This window comes from Pelmatolapia mariae, linkage group LG18 (assembly GCF_036321145.2).
Source record: "Pelmatolapia mariae isolate MD_Pm_ZW linkage group LG18, Pm_UMD_F_2, whole genome shotgun sequence".
NCBI classification, from domain to species: Eukaryota; Metazoa; Chordata; class Actinopteri; order Cichliformes; family Cichlidae; genus Pelmatolapia; species Pelmatolapia mariae.
The window spans coordinates 10,219,038-10,239,964 of NC_086243.1; the positions used below are offsets into that span (position 1 = coordinate 10,219,038).

At 42.1% G+C, this 20,927-nt stretch overlaps 1 protein-coding gene across 2 annotated transcripts; it reads right to left on the bottom strand.

Moving 5' to 3' along the window:
• Positions 1 to 1,258: 1,258 nt before the first annotated feature.
• LOC134617386 (BMP/retinoic acid-inducible neural-specific protein 3-like) lies at positions 1,259 to 20,224 on the bottom strand. 2 transcript variants are annotated; one of them, XM_063462612.1, is made up of 8 exons: positions 19,695 to 20,224; positions 19,229 to 19,575; positions 15,776 to 15,978; positions 13,053 to 13,270; positions 9,574 to 9,679; positions 6,822 to 7,058; positions 4,982 to 5,204; positions 1,259 to 2,529 (listed from the first exon to the last, which is right to left on the bottom strand). In XM_063462612.1, exons 2-8 carry the CDS (start codon positions 19,489 to 19,491, stop codon positions 1,395 to 1,397), a joined length of 2,385 nt encoding a protein of 794 aa, XP_063318682.1. In that variant the 5' UTR covers positions 19,492 to 19,575; positions 19,695 to 20,224; the 3' UTR covers positions 1,259 to 1,394. The 2 variants fall into 2 exon arrangements, with proteins under 2 accessions (XP_063318682.1, XP_063318681.1); XM_063462611.1 differs by having other exon boundaries at positions 19,229 to 19,523; positions 19,695 to 20,223.
• Positions 20,225 to 20,927: the final 703 nt, after the last annotated feature.

A 20,927-nucleotide genomic window follows, 5' to 3' on the forward strand; every position in this document is an offset into this window, starting at 1 on the left:
TGCAGGCAGGTAAAACACACAGTGCAGCTTTGGCATATTAAATTACTGCTACAACAAACTCCAGACCATAAACAGCTTTTAAACTCTAAAACAAGAGCCCAAAGAAAAAGGCTGAGTTGCAAAAGGGTCGTTTTCAAAGGCTGAATATGAACACAAAGTAGCCAATACCAGAGCCTGTGATGCCTGATCGCTCAGTAACAGAATGGCAGCCTGGAGACAATAAAGCTGTGACTAAAAATTGACCAATAACATTGCAAAATCAATGTTTAAGCTCAAAGAGAGCCTATGGAAGATGGAAAAAAAAACACTAATAATGAAATCAGCACCTTGAGCACATTTTTAAGCTTTGCCACATAAAGTGAAAAAGAAAAACAACCAACCAAAAAACCCCCCCAAAAAACCCAACCTTATTCCCCACAAAATTGCAGCATGATACATCATAATGTGAATGACAGTAGGGCGGTGATAGCTGTAGTATGCTCAGCACCTCATCTCACAATCAAAACTGCATCAGCTACCTCGTTCACATTCATTCTGAATGACAGCATCGGAGCAAATTGTGTCTGGCTTTAATCTTGGGAGCAACATGTCTGGTGAATCCTGATGAAGCTGCGTCTTTGCTACAAGCTCTTTAGAAGCTCGTCTAATCAAAGCTGCTCCATGCTGCTAGCCTGCGGCTCCACTCTCGACAGCCCTCGGGGGGATTAAAGCTGATTTCCCTTTTGGCCAGAGTCACACTTGTGAGGGTCCAACTTGCTCTGGCGCAGGGTGAGAGTACTATCCTTGTCACTGACACCTTGCTTACTGTTGTTTGATGCTGGGCATGTCTCTGCGGCACCCTGGCTCATCTATCACAGTAACTGTGAATGGCGTATGGGGACAGCAGAGAAACAGAGGAAGGCTACTCCCAGCCTCCCCCTTCTTTCACTATATACTTAGTAATCTGCGCTAACGCTGTTCCCTGAATGGAGAATGGAGACCTTGTGTTCTGAGGCTCCAGATGGGCAAAAACAACACAGCGCACACTCTCCAGTGGGATTGAGCTGAAAACTATAACACAAGCTAGGAAGACTGTGAGGACATTTCTGATTTTGTGCAAAAGGAGACTAAAATGTAAATGTTGTGATAGCACAGTATTTGACTGTCAAACTATCAGCGCTAAATAATTAAGACTGTATTGTTGATTTTCTCTTTTCTTAAGCAATTTTCAGGTGCTTTAAATCCATAAAACTACACCAATTTTTTGTAAAAACACTGATTTTAATTGCACATTGTGTATGTACAGCACAGTCTTGGACAACAAACCACACACTTGATGTAAACTGATCCAGATGACAATGGATACAGGCCTGTTTTGTGGCAAGGAAATAGTACAAAACATCAAATGGAGGTGCTTAACTACACAGTTTATTTGCCTCGTACTCCATATAGTTTGGTTGTCTGGCACTGAAAGTTTGCAGGGCAGTGAGTATCCTGGTCACGTCGGCACTGGACAGTTTGAGTCTGTGACGGAGCAGGCAGGCGAACAGATCCACGTGAGGGGCCCCCGGAGGCGAGAGTCGGTTGACTCTGTAGCGCAGCTCCACCAGCTGCAGCAGGGCCGAGTCCTGCGATCCCTGAGTGTACGGGTAGTCTATCTGCAGAATCAAGTCCTGGATCGCCTCGGGGTCAAAGTGCACGCTGTAACCGAACAGCTGCATGCTGTTCACCTTCATGTAGCCGATGTTGTTGGAAGGCTCCACTTCCTCCAGAGGCTCATAGTACAGTGTCATGTTCCTGTTTCCTCCTGTCACTCCCACAGGGTCCCTGATATTACTCCTCAGGTAGAAATGAACTGTCTCAAAAAAGCTCTTCCATCTGTTTCCCAGAGTCAACGTCCAATTATAGCAGTCCAAGGGAATATCCAGCTTGGTCCGCTCCCAGTCGGGGTATCCGTGCTGACCTATCGGCATGGTCCAGCTCTCCGAATGGCTGCCCCCAAAGGGATTCACAAACAGCGACAGTGCTGGCTCAAGAGTGCTGTTTCTGGTGAGGCAAAATTGTAGGGTGAGTCCGAGGAGCATATGAACACGGTTGGACTTGACCCGGTTGCTCTTGAGCGTGAGCAGCATTCTTTTCCTCCACGAGGGATCAAACCAAGTGTTTACACGCATGTCGTTGCTCACAAACACAGCATGCAGGGCGATGCGCGGGTCACGCCGCTGGAGCAGGTAGCGCAGCTCCAAATCCTGCAGATCTCTGTCACTCTCCAAACCCAGATAGGGGTCGGTGGGGTCAGGCACGGCTGACCGGCATACTCCCTGGGTAAGCGTGAAGCCGGGGTTACAGCTGGAACATCGAGTTCGGTTCTCTGTGGAACATGAGGCACAGCGGGGACCGTCACCCACCGAGCAGGGGATCAGACCCTGGCAAGGTGGATGGTTGTAGGGGCAGGAGCAGCTGCGGCTCTCATCGCTGTAAACACCAACCTGATTGTTCTCGCTGCAGTACAAGATGGAGAGAGCGTAGCTCAGCCAGAACTGCAGAGGCCTGAAGGAGAGACAACAAGTGTTTCAGTACAGCTTCAGGGATACTGCTGTATTGGTTATTATATAATAACTCATTTGTCTTTGTCACTTTGCATCTTTTTCATGTTTTTGTGATTATACAACAAAGAAAATGTTTTGCCTAAGAAGATTAATCCAGCTTTGCACAAACAATGTGTTGTTTTGATGTGCAGCAAAAAACAATTTGAGCCAAACTCAGGCTCAGCTGGAGTCATAACAGAAAATCAGATCAAAATGAATATTGTAATTTGCTGAATTCTCATTCTGTGGTGCAGACCCATGCCACTACTCTTATTTCTATCTCAAGTTTAGACTACTTTTAGAAATATAGCCAGATAGGAACGCTTTTCAAAGAGCCCCATTATGTGTCTCACAGCATGAATTTGGAGATTTTATTATCTAGAATCAATAATGTCTTAAAAAAAAGATTCTGTGAAACTGAACAAATCTTTGCAAGTAAGTGACAAATCCAATAATAAAAGGCCGTGATCTTCAGGTCTTTGGGGGGCTCGGCATCAAAAGAGGAAAAGCTCTAAAGATGATTCAGTGAACACAGTTCATTACTGCATCAAAATTCAATTTGATTTTATTTATAAAGCACCAAATCACAACAGCAGTCGCCGCAATGCACCTCAATGTAAGGTAAAGACTCTACAATAATAGAAAGAAAACCCCAATAATCAAATGACTCCTTATTTGCAAGCACCTGGCAATAGTGGGAAGGAAAAACTCCCTTTCAACTTGAAGACATCTCCAGGAGAAACAGGCTCAGGGAAGCCATGACCAGTTGAGAGTATGCAAGTAATAACTCTATCGTGCAATAAAAGTCATATATTAACAAGGTCAAGGGACCAAGGACAGAAGTCGGACAATTTCAGCCAATTTCAGTAACCGGCTAGTCCTTCACGCTCAACACATGTACAGCAGCAAGCAGGTAGCCGTGCTAACGCGTCATTAGGTAAAGACACAATGAGGAGGTGGTGACCTAAATCACCTTCACACAGCTGAACATGAACATTTCAAAGAAGCAAACAAAGTGGATAAAGCTAAAGCTATCTTGAATTCTGAGCCAGCCACAAGCTAGCAGCCTAGTTATGAGCAAAGGATCAATGCAGTTATTAGGAAAACTACAGAGACGAGTGAAAAAGAGAAAAGGGTTGATTTCCTCCTATCTTGTGATGTTATAAAGTAAATATGACCTTCTTTTTGGAAATTACCAAAGTTCTGTCTTATGAGCTACAAAGGAGAGTTACCACCTGGCATTTAATGAGCCCACAGTTCAAAAGTTGAAGAGTTTCACTGGTGATCGTGGCACAGGTGACTTGCATATCTGTGAAACTGCCATTGCTGCTGAGCGATATATGCAGCCGTCTTTTCCAGGGACTGTCTTGCTGATTTTAGCACAATAATACCAAACTCCATTCCTAATGTTGCTAGTAAAAATTGTCTGCGTGCTGAAGCGAGATCTTCTGGAGCATTAAGAAATGAAACAATTAAATGTTGTTTCAGAAGCAGGGACACAGTTTACCTGGCTTCAAATTGAACAATGACAATATTTTTTTTTTATTTGCCAAAACCTTTGTACCATTTTCAGATAAATGTAGGTTTTTAATGATTTTCAATGCTTGTGTTTTTATTTAAATTTTAACAGCATCCTGCTCCTAACTTTTTGAAAACAGTGTAATTAAACTGAATGAGAGGACACACACACACACACACCAAGAAAAATGATCTTCCCGGTTATCCTAAACTACTATTGAATTTCTTTTTTACGAGCAGAAGGAGTCTGATAAAGAGTGTAATTGGATTGTGGACTGAGGAGACAGTGTCTGTGTTTGAGTAGTACACTGATGGATCGTGTCATTTAGTTAATTTCCCTGCCAGAAATAGCTATCAACACAGAGTGTTCATGGGAGAGGCATAAATCTGACTGGAGTTATGACCAACGTGGTCTCTGATAGGGCTGCTCGAATAGACCGTCTAAGCGGCAGTGCTGCTGATACAGCAGCTGTAACAGTAAAAAGAAAATATAGGAATTATATATATCAGCAAACTATATTACTGTCCACGGGTTCTGATAAAAAAAAGAAAAAAAGAAAAGAAATGAGATGACATGAGAGGTTTAAAGACGCTGGATTGATTGTGATGTAGTCTGAACCTGCCGACAGTGAAACGTGGCCGTTTGGCCAGCTGGGATTCCGTTCGTCTTTCTGAGGCTGGAACAGAGAAGCCGCTTCCCTCCTGTCAGCACTTTTCACCTCACTCCACAACTACTTTTCCTCAAGTGCCTCCTAATAAGTACCGTCTCGCTCTGCTGCTTTCTTTCACCGGCTGGTGCATAAATCATTTTCATAATTATAAGTTTTGGGGAGCACCTTGGCTTAACGGGCAGCAGCATAAATACTCCTCCCTCATGTTCCTTGCTTGCTTCTTACCTGGGCCTCTGCTGGATCATTTTGGGTTGTTTTCGGCACCTCTTGCTAAGGCTGAAGAGCTTGTTAGCGGTGCGGCGTGCTCTGGTGAGAAGCTGGTTACTACTGGTCTCCAGCTGCCTGTATCGCTGTAGGAGGTTGGCATCCATCCTCCACAAGTGCTCCACGACAGATGTGTTTACAGCGAAATGGGTTGGCAGGTTCCCAACGAAGCTTTGGAACTCCTCTGGTAGGAAGGAGAACATGAATAAGTAAACTTTGCCTATGGCCATAAACTGCAGGGTGACAATATTTAAAAAAAACAAAACACAAACGCATCCATTGCTCATTGTTTGTCCCCGAAAATCAAACAACCCAAAAAGGAGAAACAACAGCTGCAAAGCGCGGCGTGTTTTGATCTTTTATGCCTCTTTTTTTCAGGAGGGAACAAATGATTTTCATATTCTATGTCACACCTGTTGTCAGAATAAGTCACTGTATACCTTTAAGGCAACACGTCTTATTAGAGAAATTGCTGTTTCTGACATTATTAATATGAAAGGGAGACATTTTGCCGCCTTAACGGGAAACGAGCGGTGTTCCTGATTAAACTTCTTTGACATTTTTTGATGCCGGAGGAAACTTATATCATGAACTGTGTCACCTCTCAGTAGTACAAAAAAACGAAGCAGTGCATCCTCTCTGCCATTCTCTTTATACGCCCTTTCTAATCTCAAATACACAAAGAGACACAAACCCAGAGCACTCAGCGTCGCCATCACAGGCAACAAAGCTGCGCTATAACTTTCTTTAAACATCTGAATAACCTACAGCACTGCGGTCTATTGTGCTGTAATACAGTGGGCTCTGTTTTTAAAGCCGCTGCTGATTTTGTGCCGATGTATGTCTGTGTAACTGCAGGGTAAATGTCAGTCAAAGCTGCTAACTTCCTCTGCGATGGTTTTGTGTTTACGGTAATTACAGTCTGAAAAAGAAAGCAATAGCACATTATTACGTGCTTGGACAGAGGCCAGGTTTTGTGCAATAGCTGGTTCATTTGTTTATGTAGATAATTTTTTATGGGGTTTTTTGTGCACAGAGCTGAGAAAAATGATTGTTCGAATCAAGTAGTTCAGTGATTTCAGGTTTTATAGGCTGTTTTCCCATTGTGTCTAGTTAAATGGATGCAGGATGAGTGTCTCCCCATAGGGAATTACTGGCATTATTTTACAGGTATAATTTATGAAAATTGTACAATGAAGTAAATTTAATAGGAAACAATCAGCCTGGCTCTGTCTAAAAGTATTAGTATCTGTTTTAAGGACCTCTGCAGGTCACCAGTCAAATAATATCTTGTTTTTTGTGTTAAAACAACATGTAGTGGATTTAGGGGGTCGCTTGTGAGACTATTCCTAGACTAAAAAAATACAAATCATGTTTGATATGTCCTGTACATGTTTTTATGTTCACAGCACTTTGATGAGAACAGATGGATTTAAAAGAAAAATCACTAAGAGCAGCCCTGAGCAACTTGAGAGCATCAAAGCCGTCATTTGATTTGACACAATGACTGACAGGTCTCTTGATTTGAAGTCTGGCAGCTGTCAGAGTTTGACAGCTAAGAAAGCATTCTGAACATAAAACAAGACTTTTGTTTTAGTTCTAAGACTAAACTTTAAAGTGTTTTGTTCTTGAGGAAAAAAAATGACCTTAGTCCCAAAGCACGTACTTTTGAGGAGGATTTTAAAAGCCACTGTTCCACCCGTGCGTTTTCTTTTTCTTTTTTTTTTTGTGAAAGCACTTTTCAAGCTGACATTTTCAAGTCCCATTTTGAAGGGTCATAGTGAATTAATTTCTGACTCACCAGATTCCTCAAACTCCTTGTAGGTCAGCCTCCAGGCGTCTCTGATGCGCAGCAGGTTGTTTTCCAGAGTGGCCAGGTCAGAGCGAGGACAGTTACACTGTGGGAAGTCCACGCTGCAGTCACACCAGCAGTCACTGTTCTTGCAAACAAACTGGCCCTCAGATTTGCAGCCAACGTAGTTGAGAGCTGCCTGAATGAAGCGGCTCTGCAAATAGCCTGGAAGGATGACCTGCAGCCCTGCGGAGCACCACAGACGAGACACACGAGGGAAAAATGAATAAACTATTAAACATGTGAAAGAGAGGCTGATTCATCCTCATAGAAAAAGCAGTCTGTGTAGCAAAAGTGAAAACATTTGAACACATCTTGTTAGTTGCTGTAGTTTACTGTTGTCTACAAATGATTAATCTTACATACATAATCCTGTGCTGTACTTCCAAGATAAGCAAATATGTATTAATCCACCATTTAAAGCAGTCCTCTAGAAAGAGACTAGCTTATTTACGCCTGTTTGACTCAGCCTTTTCAGACGCTTACTTACTACTGGAAAGGAAAAATGAAAAAAATAACAAAAAAATAATAAAGTAGTTCTGTATTTTCAAAGATTTATATCTTTAGTATTAAACAGTGGATTATTGTAGATTGCAGGAAGGAAGTTGGAATTAACAAATATGTGAATGGTTTTTTTTAATGCTTATGTTGATGCAGCCTTGCATCATATGTATCCGGGGCAAGAGGCAGGGTATACTTGGAACGGGATAGGCTCTAGCACTCCCGCTACCCTGATTAGGATAACCTAAAGAGAACGGATGGATATGCTGATGTAGCCTTCATTAAAGTATTAAAGCAATTTTCATAGTGTGGGAAATAAGCTTCATGGATCTCTCAGGAACATTTAGTAGCTATAGATTAAAAAATAAATAATAATTGAAATAACACTGTAGCTATTTAACTTAGCTTAGGGAGGCGATAACAAGCTTGGCTATATGTAAAAACCTCCACTACCGGCACCTAATTGTTGTCTCATTACTAATGATCGGTCATTTTTGACCGGCACACCAAAAAAGTACAAATGTTGAATAAAACATGCAAAATTGTATGCAGACTAATACAACTTATTTTATGTGCCGAAATCCTTTTTTGGGGGGGATAAAAACATGGAGTCTTATCAGTCTGATCAAATTAACTATATTTTTCTGAAAAAACACTTTGAAATCGATGACAACATGAGGGTTAATCACAAATGACTATTCTGCAAACTGTTTGAAGTCTAGATGAATCACGTGATGACCACAAATTCTGACTTCACCCTAACTCAAAGGCTCTGACTAATCCCAGATGGCTACCCAGGCGAGTGAAGCCTAGAATTTAGTGATTCACGACAAGCGAATCGCTTTCTGTGTGGACAGCCCTTAACTGTCTGCAAAATGTGCATCAGCATCTTTAAATTCAAATGATCATGAATCAATGAAGCTTTCTAACGTGTGTTTAGCAGTGCAATGGCTGCAGTTACAGCCACACAGTGGTAATGTCTACCAAACATCAGTGTTACAATAGAGACTTACACATAACACTACACTTTCATTTCAATGTCTTTGAATACAGGATTTAATTTAGAGGGTAATAAAGAATTGGTTTTGGTTTAGAATTAATTTACTTGTACAATCACGTAATACTGTATTCTAAAATAAGTGCGCACGTTTTAGTTTACACTGTTATGTGTATGATTTACTCTTTGTTTTCGGAGTTACCTCAGTAGCAGCTGCTTAGCTTGGTTGATGAGCTAAAAGATGGAAAAGAGGCGGAGCAAGCCTATATGAGACCTGCAAATTGGGTCATACCACAACTCTGGATCATGGGGGGGGAAATGGAGTTTTTTATGTTAGTTTCAGTCAGGGTTTTTTGTGTTCTACCCCTTTGTGTTTATATGGGCTGATTTAAGTTTCCCCTTTGACTTGTTTAGGGAGGTCAGTTTGTTTGAGTTAGTAGTATTATTGTTAGCTTTTAAGTAGACTTCTGTTACTTTGACCTCTTTTATGGGCCCAAGATCTAGATTTTTCTGTATAATTGAGCCAAGTTTGTTTTTGGGTTAATTAAAAAATACCTTGTTTTTGGACTTTAACCTGTGCCTGACTTTCCTTCACTGCTCGGTCCATCACAAGCAGTGAAAGTGAGCGTGTTTCAGTTTTTTAGTTTAGTTTTGGTGCTTAAACCCAACCAAACAGCAAGTAAAAATGAAAGTAAACACTGAATAACTGTGACATTTAAAGCACCTCCACATGATACTTCAATTCCAGTCTTCTAATTAAAAAAAGCTACCCCCATTTGATCTGCCCGCTCATCTAGACTTTGTCTGTCCTTTTAAGTGGAAACATTCCTGCATGTCGTTACATGGATTCAATCAAATGGAAGGGACAAATGTCCAATACGATTGTTTAGTTGGAGGACTTGGTGGTCATTATCATGGTTAGATTTAGTCAGTCGGGGAACCCTTGGATATTCTGCTGACTTTTTCTCTGTTCTTTCCAACTGGAATGCAAGATTAGAGATAACCGGGTAAATACTTTGTATTCTGTCTGAGCTAATAAAAGGTTAATTAGTTTTGTGATTGCATTTCAGCAAATACCCTCTTTCAGTCTTCAGACAGTTTACCTACATGTAGCCAAAGCCCGCTCAAATTTTATTGAGCCAACAGAACGTGCTCTGCAGATGAACTACTGGCTCCCAAATCAATCTTAAGGTTAAAATTTACCCTGCAGCTGAATCTTGTTTTCAGGACTGTGAACCAGCACAGAGCTGACTGTGTCCAGATTGTCATAGTTGCTGCATCCGAGCGGCCCGGTTCTTGTTTCGGTCACCTGGAAGCACATGAAGAGAAAACAGTGGTATGAGCGCTCGCTCCGTCAGCAGTCGCCCCCGTTTTCACCCCTCCATCTGCGTTAATAGGTAGAAAACAACTGATAATCTTGGTTCTGCATGGATTACTTTAATATTTTCTTTTTCTAAAGAAAGGTCAAAAGAACATAAAAAGCCTCATCAAAGATGCATTTTATGTCTTAAAAGAGCTTGGTATTCAATGAGTCACGGTGAAGTAACACTGAAAAGGTCTTCAATTAGAAAGCTTTCGCTCCTCAAACAGAATAATTTGTTCTGATGTGAGAGAAGGAAATCAACTTCCCTCTGACTGAAAAACTTTAAACTGACTCACTTCTCTGCATCTCTAACAGTAAACAATCTCAATGTTAAAGCTAGAAATTCAAAAACACATACATGCATGTCGGGTATTTATATCTTGTGGGGACATCTAATTGACATAATGCTTTCCCTAGCCCCTTACCCCAAACCTAACCATGAAAAATGAATGCCTAACCATAACCCTAAACCTATAACCCAACTGTAACCCTGTGACTAAAACCACACTTTGAGTCTCAAAAATGCCTTCAAACTTATGGGGACCAGGATATTGGTCCCCATAAGGGCTGTTGGTCCCCACAAGTATAGTAAACTCACACACACACACACACACACACACACACACACACACACACACACACACACACACACACACACACACACACACACACACACACACACACACACAGCTTACTCTGTAGTGGCATCCGTTTTTGCTCGAATCCTTCCCATTTCTCACCGAATCACTGATACCATATGTGATTTTAATGCACGGCTATTTATCTCATAAAATCTAGTGTTCATCTTCTTCTACTCTCCTCTCTTTCTCTCACGCTGATCTTCAGTCTGCCCAAACTCCACACCTGCTGCAAAATGGCAAATGAATTTATGTCAGCCTGGCTGAAAATTAATGGAATGATATCTTTAATCCATCAAGCTGATGCATAACCAGAGGAACGCGTTCTCATTTTGGGAGGGCACTTGTCTTCATCAGTGGCTACTCACTTTAGCATCTACATTTGCCCCTCGGGCTGATTAATGCGCACACCCTAATAGCCACTTCAGACGATAAAATGGATGATTGGTGTTTCATACAACAGGACGCACAACCGCCCCTCGCTTCGCTCCCCTCTTTAAAGCTTGCCACAGAGTGCGGGGTAACTTAGAAAGCCTGCTTCGTGCAATACTGCTTGAAGAGTCACTTAATTAGGGTGTTATAGGTGGTCAGCTATAAACAGTCAGACGCTTCATTTTTCAAAATCTGCTGTTCCCATTTTCCTCGCATGCTGAGAGATTTTCATGATAATAAACCACTGGTGAGGGGAAAAAAAACAGGAAAAACAAATTTGAAAGACTTAGTGCTACCCTGCAGTCACAACAGGTGAATCTCCTAAGTGTCAGGCCAATTCTGTAAATAAGCATTCACTCTTAATCCTACCTGATTAAATAAGTTATGGGAGAAAAGTCCCTGAGCTGGTATTAAAGGATTTATTAGTGTAAGTTGTCTTCAAGTTGAGTTAGCCAAATGTCCTGAATTAAAACTTTCTTCTGCAACTGTGTCAGTAATCCTAAGAAACATCTGCAAGTTGATATTTAATTTTATATTATTTCATACTTTCATAACAATTCTTCATAGAACTGTGGAGAATTTAACTCCATTATATTTATTTTAACCATTTAATTTTTACCTTTAATCGTGATCATATATTAAAATACAGCAGCAAGGAAACTGATCAAAAACTAAGTAAGTTATTCTGTTGTTGAGAATAGAATAGAATAGAATAGAATAGCCCTTTATTGTCATTGTACATGTATAACAAATTGTAACTTGTTTTCTACGATTTTAGGAACACAGTACATAATGAAATCAAATGATTTAGAGAATCTGGAGAAATCTCTGTGTGCAAGAAACAAGGCCCGAAATCAGTATTAGATACCTGTAATCTTTAGGCCTGCAGGCTGCACTGCACTAACAACAGGCCTGATTTTGCCATGGAAATCACTGCATGGGCTCAGGAACGATTCAAGGAAACATTGTCTGTGAACACAGTTCACTGTGCCATCCACAAATGCAGGCTAAAGCTCCATCAGGCAAAGACACCACATGAGAACACAATCCAGAAATTTAGCCATCATGTATTAAATTAAATTAAATTTTATTTATATAGCGCCAAAACACAATAACAGTTGCCTCAAGGTGCTTTATATTGTAAGGTAAAAACCCTACAATTACACACAGGAAACAGAGAAAACGCCAACAGTCATATGACCCCTTATGATTGTTGCTGTGCTTTGGCGACAGCGGAAAGGAAGAACTCCCTTTTAACAGGAAGAAATCTCCATTAGAACCTGGCTCAGGGAGGGGCGGCCGTCTGCCATGACCTGTGTGGTCAGACAACTCAACACAGGAAATTCTATTTGGAAAAAAACATGGATGCCACATCATCACTGAAGACGAGAGGGCTTGCACATCCGGAAAGATGCCATCAGTGTTTAAAAGGTATACGCAAGTTTTAGAACAACATATGCTCCCACCCAGATGATGTATTTTTCAGGGAAGGCCTTACATATTTCAGCAAGACAATGCTAAACCACATACTGCATTTGTTACAACAGCATGGCTTCACAGTAGAAGAGTCCAGGTCCTGAACTGGCCGACCTGCAGTCCAGACCTCTCACCAGCTGAAAACATCTGGCATTCATAATGAGCTAATATTTTTCTTAAAATGATACATTTTTCTCAATTTAAACATCTGACATGTTTTCTATGTTCTATCATGAATAAAATGTGGGTTTAAGAGATTTGCATATCATAGCATTCTGGTTTTTCTTTCCATTTTAAAGAGACTCCAAACTTTTTCAGTGTGTTTGTTTGCATTCAGCATATCTAAGATCATGTAGGCATGTAAGCATATGCTACAAATGACGAGGTCAAAGTGGAAATACTACAACACGGGGTTACATGGATACTGTAACTTAAAAGGAAACTAAAGAAAAAAAACACTGCCTTAAAAAAACCACAGTATTTCACTGGTCCATATTGACCCACGCTGGGTCAATTTAAGCCAGGCGACGAAGACAGAAGTGATTTTCTTTCTCCCCAAAGTCATTCCCCGAAGCCACGTTCAGTTTAACAGAAACCAAAAACCCACCCAGCCTGACTCCAAGCTTCATATCAGGCTTTCCCTCATGCAAATGCTTGAGGCTAACAAACCGCAAGGCAGGAGAACAACACGGCTACCTTCAGGCAGTGAATGTCTGGCGTTTCATTTCCCAGCAGATTGCTGCTGTATTTACAATTTCCCTCCTTGAACATACCCGTATGGCAGTGGATGCGATTTGGAGGTGGTGTAGCCTCCGCAGGGTGCTCTCTCTGTCTGTGAAGTAGGAAGCAGCCAGCTGGTGGAGAGTTTCCAGGGTCACGGTCCCTGTAGTATTTGAGTTCCTGTTGCTGCCCCGGCTGCCCTCGCCCCCTGAGGGCGAAGACTCCTGGCTGAGCTTCCTTTTGTCCACAAATATTGTCAAAGACTCCTCCCCTGGTAACATTTAGGCAGAGGGATGAGAGGTTCATTAGCTCCAGCAGAACGCCACTAATCACCTTTCATTAGTATCTTTTCAGACTAGATAGAAAAGCACAGTAGTCATTAAGTACTGTGGGGGAACTGATGGTTTGGATGATTAGAGGAAAAGGCACAGGCAAGGTCTCTGCATCTATTAAACTCCTCGTGAATAAAGAGAGCTTACTCACCATCGTTAATCAAATTTCCTTAATTATTTCAATTATTTTAATTACGACGGACAAAAATGACTTGGAAAACAAATCAGATCCCAGGTCAGCGCCGGGCTGTTCTTAAAGATGAATTCTATATAACGGTCAAATCACCAGCAGTGAGAAGAAAAAAAGACGCGTTTGATTAAGTATAAGATTTATAGATTCACGTGCACTTTGGAAAGTCAGCCCTGATAATGAAAACTGCAGTCTTTTTGTGATGCCGTTGAACTTCCTACCCTAGTAGTTAATTTCTTTCTGCAACTCACCTCATCTTCCTCTTGTTATATTTTCCCAGGTCTTTCTCTCCTATACTATCTGCACAACGTTCACCAGAGAACAGATTTGAAAATAGCTGCATTCACTACTGAGTCAAGAGGACATTAATAAATTCTTTTACTTTCCCTCAAAAGCGTCTCAGGTTTGAGCCGGATGAGGAATGAGTGCCTTTTGAAGGGAGCTGCAGGTGCTCTTCAGCAAACCTTAACAACATCCCTTAACTGTCACAGCAGGTCTGAGTCACTTTATCAGTACTTACTTTATTGGCACTGTTCTCCAACTGTTTCCTCACCACTAGCGCTCGAAAAGCATCACTCTGTGCGGCGTGACCTTTGTAAATTCGAAAGCTTCTGCGATAATTCGTATTTAAACTTGCAGGGAAATAAAGCTCTTCGAATTAAATTTAATTAAACTGTCAGTGCAGCTGAACCTCTGTAAGGAGAGTACGCTGTCAGTGTATATGAATATGCCCACCTCCTGACGTGTTCCAGTCAAACAAGGATCAATACAAATTTTCCTTATAATAAGCCAGACTGTTAGTCTTTCTTATTTCCCTACAGATGGCATTATATGTGCCTCAGAAGAGCCACGCCAGTTTAACCTGCCCTCACCTCCCCCATATAAAATATTCAATCATTCATCTGATTCTGTTTCTGCTCATGTCTGGTTTCCAACCAGGCAGCTGTCCTCACCTATGAAGATGTTAAAAAGATGTTAAAAGATGTGGCTAAAAAGCCCTGTGAAAATGTGGCATCTTATCTCATCTTGTGCTCTTAAAAATCATCTAGAAAGATGATGAGCATTTTTCTTTTTCCAAAATGACACAAAACTGTTGCGCTGTTAAATCACATGTTTATGTTTTCTGATCTGGCCCTGCTTTGGTGAACGCTAATAATCGTTTTCGTTCAGTTTGGTCTGCTGACATCGTCTTAACTCTACATCGGCTACTGCTATAGCCGAGTATTACAGCAACAGTTACATGAAACGAGTCACACTGATCCAGCATCCCTTGTGGCAGGTGGTTATCAAAACTCTTACATGTGATGATTGCAAAAATAACAAGCAAACAGTCTTATGCTTTGAAGATCCACATTTTGTTGATGCATCTATCCGCTCTGACCTCTGAGACAATGCATCCTGCAGACCACAGTGCTGCCAAAAAAAAAAATCTAATAACACAGTTCACCTGAACTTGAACTCATTCAGTTTTTGAGCGATGTAGCTGATGTTTGTAGGTGGTAACGGTGACTCTGGGTGAAACAGACGTCTGGTATATGAAGTGTTGATAGTGTTTATTTTATCAGGAAGCTTCTATATTGCCTTTTAGGAGGACCATTTGCTCAGTATAAACTGGGTTTCAGTCTATCTGACAAGAACTTCTCGAAGCACTGGGAATTGTGATTTGTGTGACGTTGTTATACATCAACAACACTTTGCGACTATTGCATCTTTGTGGGTGGGTTTCATGACGAATTTCTAATAATTTTGGGGATACTGACAGACAGAGTGCATGGCCAGTGTTGGTTTTCGACCAGTTGCTGTATTTTGGGGCGTAAGAGGAAACTGCCAGCTACTGTTTTTTAGCCAAATACTTCCTTCAAATCAGTGCCGTTCATTTACAGCGCACTCTGTGATAGGAGTTAGCTTAAGAAAAGAAGAGAAAAACTAATTGCTTATAAATGACAGCATTTCACAGCAGTGACAAACCTCTGTTCATGGAGCCGTGCCGTTTTGACAGCTAAACAAAAATATCATATCTGTTGTTCTCCCGCCTACCACAAATCACTTGTTGTACGCTAATCTGGGGCGATTTGATTCCTTTTTGTACGCCAAAAAACACTGATCCAGAAAAATCATTACATGCTTTGTTGCTTCAAAAGCAGCAGACAGTAAAAAATCAGTGCCCCATATGCTAGAAAAAAAAATGAACAAAAATCACATTAGAGGCTATGTGGATCAGGCTCGCTTTGAAGCTCTGACTACCGTACTGTACCTCCCAGAGTGGCGGACAGGAGAAAGTGGGTGCCGTATTTCTTGATTAGACTCTCTGTAATCATCTGAAGGGTCGGTCTCCTCCCCAGCTGTCGGATGGCGTGCACAAAGTCGGGGTCGAGGGGCAAAGCCAAACCGCTGCCGCCACCAAAATTGTCCAGCTTCTCCACAGCCAGGCTGTTCACCTTCCATCGACCAAATTCCCTAGAAACACCACACACACAGACAGGTTTGCTCACTCTGTTAAGGCCTTTAATTGTGTGTAAGGCCCCGGGCTGCTATTTAACAAGCTGCGTTGAGAGGAAAGCAATATTTGAACGTGTGTTGCCCTCACTGAGGCACACGCTGCTGTATACTTATGGCTCACATACATGGTGGACACAGAGGAAGCAGTCACGCCAAGCGATGAAGCTGTAATCCTCAGCGGAGCTTAACAATATGCCTCTGATGTACAAGAAACTACCCTGAAAAACCTTTTTTGTATTTTTTTTACTTAAGGGATTATACGGCAAGTAGTGACTGAATGTTTATCGACTGTCAGATTTTTACCTGGGAATTGTAAAAAAAGGATGTTATATAAGACAGCTGTTTCTTTCTTCTTTTTTTGGCCTTAAATGCTCTCATTTGATACTCATGTAACAGTATTTATTATATAAGAGTGGATACATTATATAGATTGTTGCAATACTGCAACAATCTGTTCTGCTACTAGCACTGGGTTTAGCAGCTATGATTTAACCATTCAGTCAGCACTTTAATAGAGCACCGCTCTATTAGAGCTCTGCCAACTTGCTAACTAGTTTTCATGCACTTTTAATCCAAGCAAGAAGGTTTATTTTTCTGTTTTGTTTTTTTTTAATGGCAACCCGAGGCCTTAGGCTGTGGACAGCAGACTGTTAGCGGATTTAAAAAACAAGTCATAGTGTGCACATTTGTCTTAATCTTTGGACATAAGTTGCTGGCGGTACAGCAAATATATTTGGAGTGCAAATATATCACTGATCTCAACAGATTACCAGCACTCATTCTCAGAACCATTATAAAGTTTAAAATAATAGACCAGGCTGACAAAAAAAATAAAAATATGAATAGATAGCTTTTCAACCTGCCTATTTGTTAAATCTTAAAAGCTTGTAGATCACTCTGGTTCAAATGTAATAGTAATGCAGCACAGATTTATCCTCATGTTCCTCTGAAAATCAAACGTGTGGATACCCCCCCTCCCCGTGTATAAGTGCACCAGGTTGAGAATCACTGTTACGGTTGACTGATGTCAGCCTTGAGTAACCTGAGCCTGGGTACAACAAAACTCGTTGGGTTCCAAAGTGGCAACCCCCACAGCATCAGGAAAGGTGCAAAAAAAAGAAAGAAAAAAAGAAAATAAAGCCCCACGACATCAGCTGCCATGATTTGTCTCCCCGTGCCCTTTAGACATGAGCCTCACTGAACTCTAGATACTCACAAACCCTCGCTCTCCATTCCCCACAGCCCCTCCCTCTGCAGCGTCAGTTAACATCCACCTCTCCCACGGTGCTTGCCTGCTGCTCTGTGTACCTCCCTCTCCTTCTGGGAGGTCATCAAATCACTGCCATGAGAAAAATGATCGGCAAAGAAATAATTGGGGGAACCGGGACTGTGTGGAGTGTGTCATTACGGCCAATCATCGTAACGAGGGGACAGGATGAGTGTCTGTCTCTGGTGGACAGATGGATATTGCAGATCTAGCCCAGGGTTAGCCTACAGCTACTCCATCAGCATGCACAGGTGGAAAAACAGAAGCACTGTAGGAATGGGCTGGCTTATGTAAACGTGGAGGCTTACTGTACGTATAGAAAGCAATCAGAAAGTGATGAAAACACTTTATTGGGGGGGTGGGGGGGTTGAAACTATACAGGAGCAGCTGTATGGGGGGGAGCTAGCTGACAGCTTAATCGCATGCTTTGCTTCCACATGACTGACAGCCACGTGAGCTTTAGTATGGTGTGCAGCTATTACAGAGGTCAGAGCAGAACTGCAATTTAAATCCCCTGGCACTTTAACACAGCACACCTATAGAAAATATGGAGTGTCTACAGCATTGTAGGAAGTGCATAAAATACAGTTATTATACATTTTTCTGAAAAAAAAAATGCCTTCAGTGTTCCCACAGTTTATTATATACCCTCCCTTATCTCTAAACCATTAAATAAGTCACATTAGGCAGAGAGGATGAAAACTGCTTTAAAAAGACTCTCCTGTCAGTTATCATCTTGTTACAGCAGGTTTTTATCTCAGTTAGAGTCATCCTTAAAATCCTTAATCCCTAATCCTAAAACCAGCCTTTGGCTTAAAAAATGTGAGCAAGGCATCTGAGAGGATACAGGGCTGACTGCTGTAGGGTGAAAGACCCTTAAGAGGTGAGATGTCAGCCAGCCATTACCAGTGATGAGTGCCTTTCCAGTCCAAGCTGTCTCTTTCTTGGATACTTTTTAATGATTTCCACTAATTACTGGAAACAAGGAGGCTCAAGTCAGAGGACTCTTGGGACATTGTCACGCCGGGTCCATTGAAAAAACACAGGTGTCACGACGAGATAAACACCAGAGTCTTAAAGATTTCTGGGAAAAGATAATGGAGCGATTGATTTATAGCACAGCTAAAGATGCACACAAAGTCTTTCTTTCACTTTGCTAAACCCTTGGCGATTTTCTTCTTCTTTTTGACACAAAAATGAAACTTTCTCCTCAAACTGACCCCGCAGGACTGCAGGGACAGTGACAAAATATCAACACACATGGGCCCCCCACACGAATTATAAACACAAAATATAATTCAGACCTTTTTACTGCACGTCTGCAACTCAAACCCCCGAGCCATAAAGGGAATGATCGATAAATACCTAAAAGTTAAATCAGAGCAGAAATATATTGCTTTAGGAAAAGTTTCTGGAAAGGCAGCAAAGTGCAGCTGGCAGATACTGCGGGAAGTCACTGAAGGGATGAAGCTTGACTGTCCACGCACAATCCATGGCATTAACTCTTGCTGCAGGGGTCATTTAGAAACACCAGCAACAGCAAAAAGCACCAGGTTAAAAAGGAGAAGATAATAAAGAAACAAAGCACAAGAAAGGAATAAATGCCTGCTGTTATTCAGATGACAGATGAGCTTTCAGCAGGAAAGGGCCCTCTGCATGCTTACAGCAGTTCTTCTGATTTGCTCATCAGCTTGCAACTAATTTGGTGCAGGTGCGGTACCTGTGAGAGCAATCCTGAGAGTGTGCAGGATTACATTCCACACACACTACAGCAGCTGCTGTCACTGATAAGTTGCTCTCTTGCTGAAATTGCTCATCAGTAAAATTATCCAGTAGCACGTCTGGAATGAAAAAAATGGCAAGTAGCCTACTTATAATCCACACCTGAAACTCTCTCACACACAAAACATTACACACGCGTTAAACACACACACTTCTCACCTATAGATCTTGTATCTGGTGCTGAAGCCCTGCTGGTACCTCTCCGCAGCCTCTGTGTACTCCAGGGACTGCTGGAAGGGGCCCTTATCCGACAGCAGCCAGCCCAGGGAGCCGGGGGAGCCGTCGCCTCGTCCGGCGGCTGCGGCTCCAGTGGCGGTGGCGGCCCTGGAGGTCCAGCAGCAGCACCAGCAGAGCCAGAGGCTGAGAGCTGCCCCCTCCCATAGCAGAGACAGCCGCTTATGACTGATTCTCTGACAGCTCATGCTTCACCCAGCGACACCTCATTCTCTCCAGACTGAGAGGAGAGGACAGATAATCAGGGCTGAAAAGTAGCGCGTCACGCTGATCTGGAGGTTTGTCGGAAAATGTATTTCAAAGCAGTGATATCTCAGAGTTAATGAACAAGAAATAATAGCAATTAAACGTTTTTTCCTTCTCTCCCTCCTTCTGCCGGAGACACACTCACCTGATTTGCAATAAGAACCAAAAGGATGCGCCCGAAGATGAACTCCTGCGATCTCGCCACAGCCAAGAATAAAAGCTCTCCGAATCAGCGATCCGACACAATGAATGAATTCGTAATGTGTCCTCTCTTCACAGAGAGCTACTCCAACTTGGGCATTTTTCTGCTCCCGCCCAACTTTTTCTCTCTTTTCTTTTTTTTAAATTTTACTTCGGATGATGTTGCTCCAGCATCCGCGCATCCGTCCGCTCCTCGGTGAGAAGTTGAAGCGGCAGAGGCGGTGAGACGGCGGAGTTCATTGCGAGGACGTCCGTGCGGTCACAGATATTTCCAGAGGTTGAACAGGGGGGGAGGGCAGATTTAAACAGAGAGAGTGGGACACCCTGTAGCTCTGTTTGATCCCTAAATTGTCTGTTTAAAAAGATTTAAAAGAAAAAACAAATCTTGACAGACGCTGGCGCTTATATCTCCTCTTTGCTGTGTGTGAGCTGGTGGATGAATGAGTGCCTGCTTCAACAAAGAGACCTTTTCTTCCCTATTTTTTTTTCAAGAGAGATAGCAAGAGGGCGAGCAAGTGCATCATGATGAGGCTGGCAGGGTAATATATACAGTATGATCACTGAGTGTACTCAAGTTTGGAGATGAGTGGAGTGATGATGCATCAGGACTGCATCCATCACTCACCATTATCTTCACTTTATTCATTATTATTTCCCATCACAGCTTGTCTCTCCCTGGGTGAATATTGCCCATTAAAGGTCTTTAACGGAGTCTGATAATAGGCTAATTATCTCGCGGTGTTTCTTTTTTCTCCCCCCCCTTACTAGTCCTGTGCCACAGCTTCAGGGCCTGCAGCTTGCATGACTAAATGGCACACACACTTGCACGTTGCTGGATTTGCCGGGGAGAATAATTACAGGCTATTATCGAGGAGCAGGTTTCTTGGGTTGTGTGATTCAGGTTCAGGGGTACACTCGCTATTCCACACCAAGCATCATAATTTGGAAAAAAAAAATACAGCTTCTCCAACAAAAATGGATGTTTCATTTCCAGAAGAAGCAAAGGAAATGTTCGACCTGTGGCTTGCAAAATAATTATATTTTGAATGTTCAAACCATTTGCGAATGAACGTGAGATTTTTTTTTAATGATGGTTTTTCTTTTATGGGACATATGGAGCTTTGGATCCTCCCCCTTTTTCGGGGGATCCGGTCACCTTTAGGGTGGGGCAATCACT

Bases quoted from the DNA above. Each gene is read 5' to 3' on its own strand.
- LOC134617386 (XM_063462612.1), bottom strand. From the start codon at position 19,491: ATGAGCTGTCAGAGAATCAGTCATAAGCGGCTGTCTCTGCTATGGGAG. The intron at 15,979-19,228 runs GTGAGAAGTGTG...TGGTGTTTCTAG, and splicing joins ACCAGATACAAGATCTATAG to GGAATTTGGTCGATGGAAGG. The intron at 2,530-4,981 runs GTAAGAAGCAAG...TCTCTCCTTCAG, and splicing joins ATGATCCAGCAGAGGCCCAG to GCCTCTGCAGTTCTGGCTGA.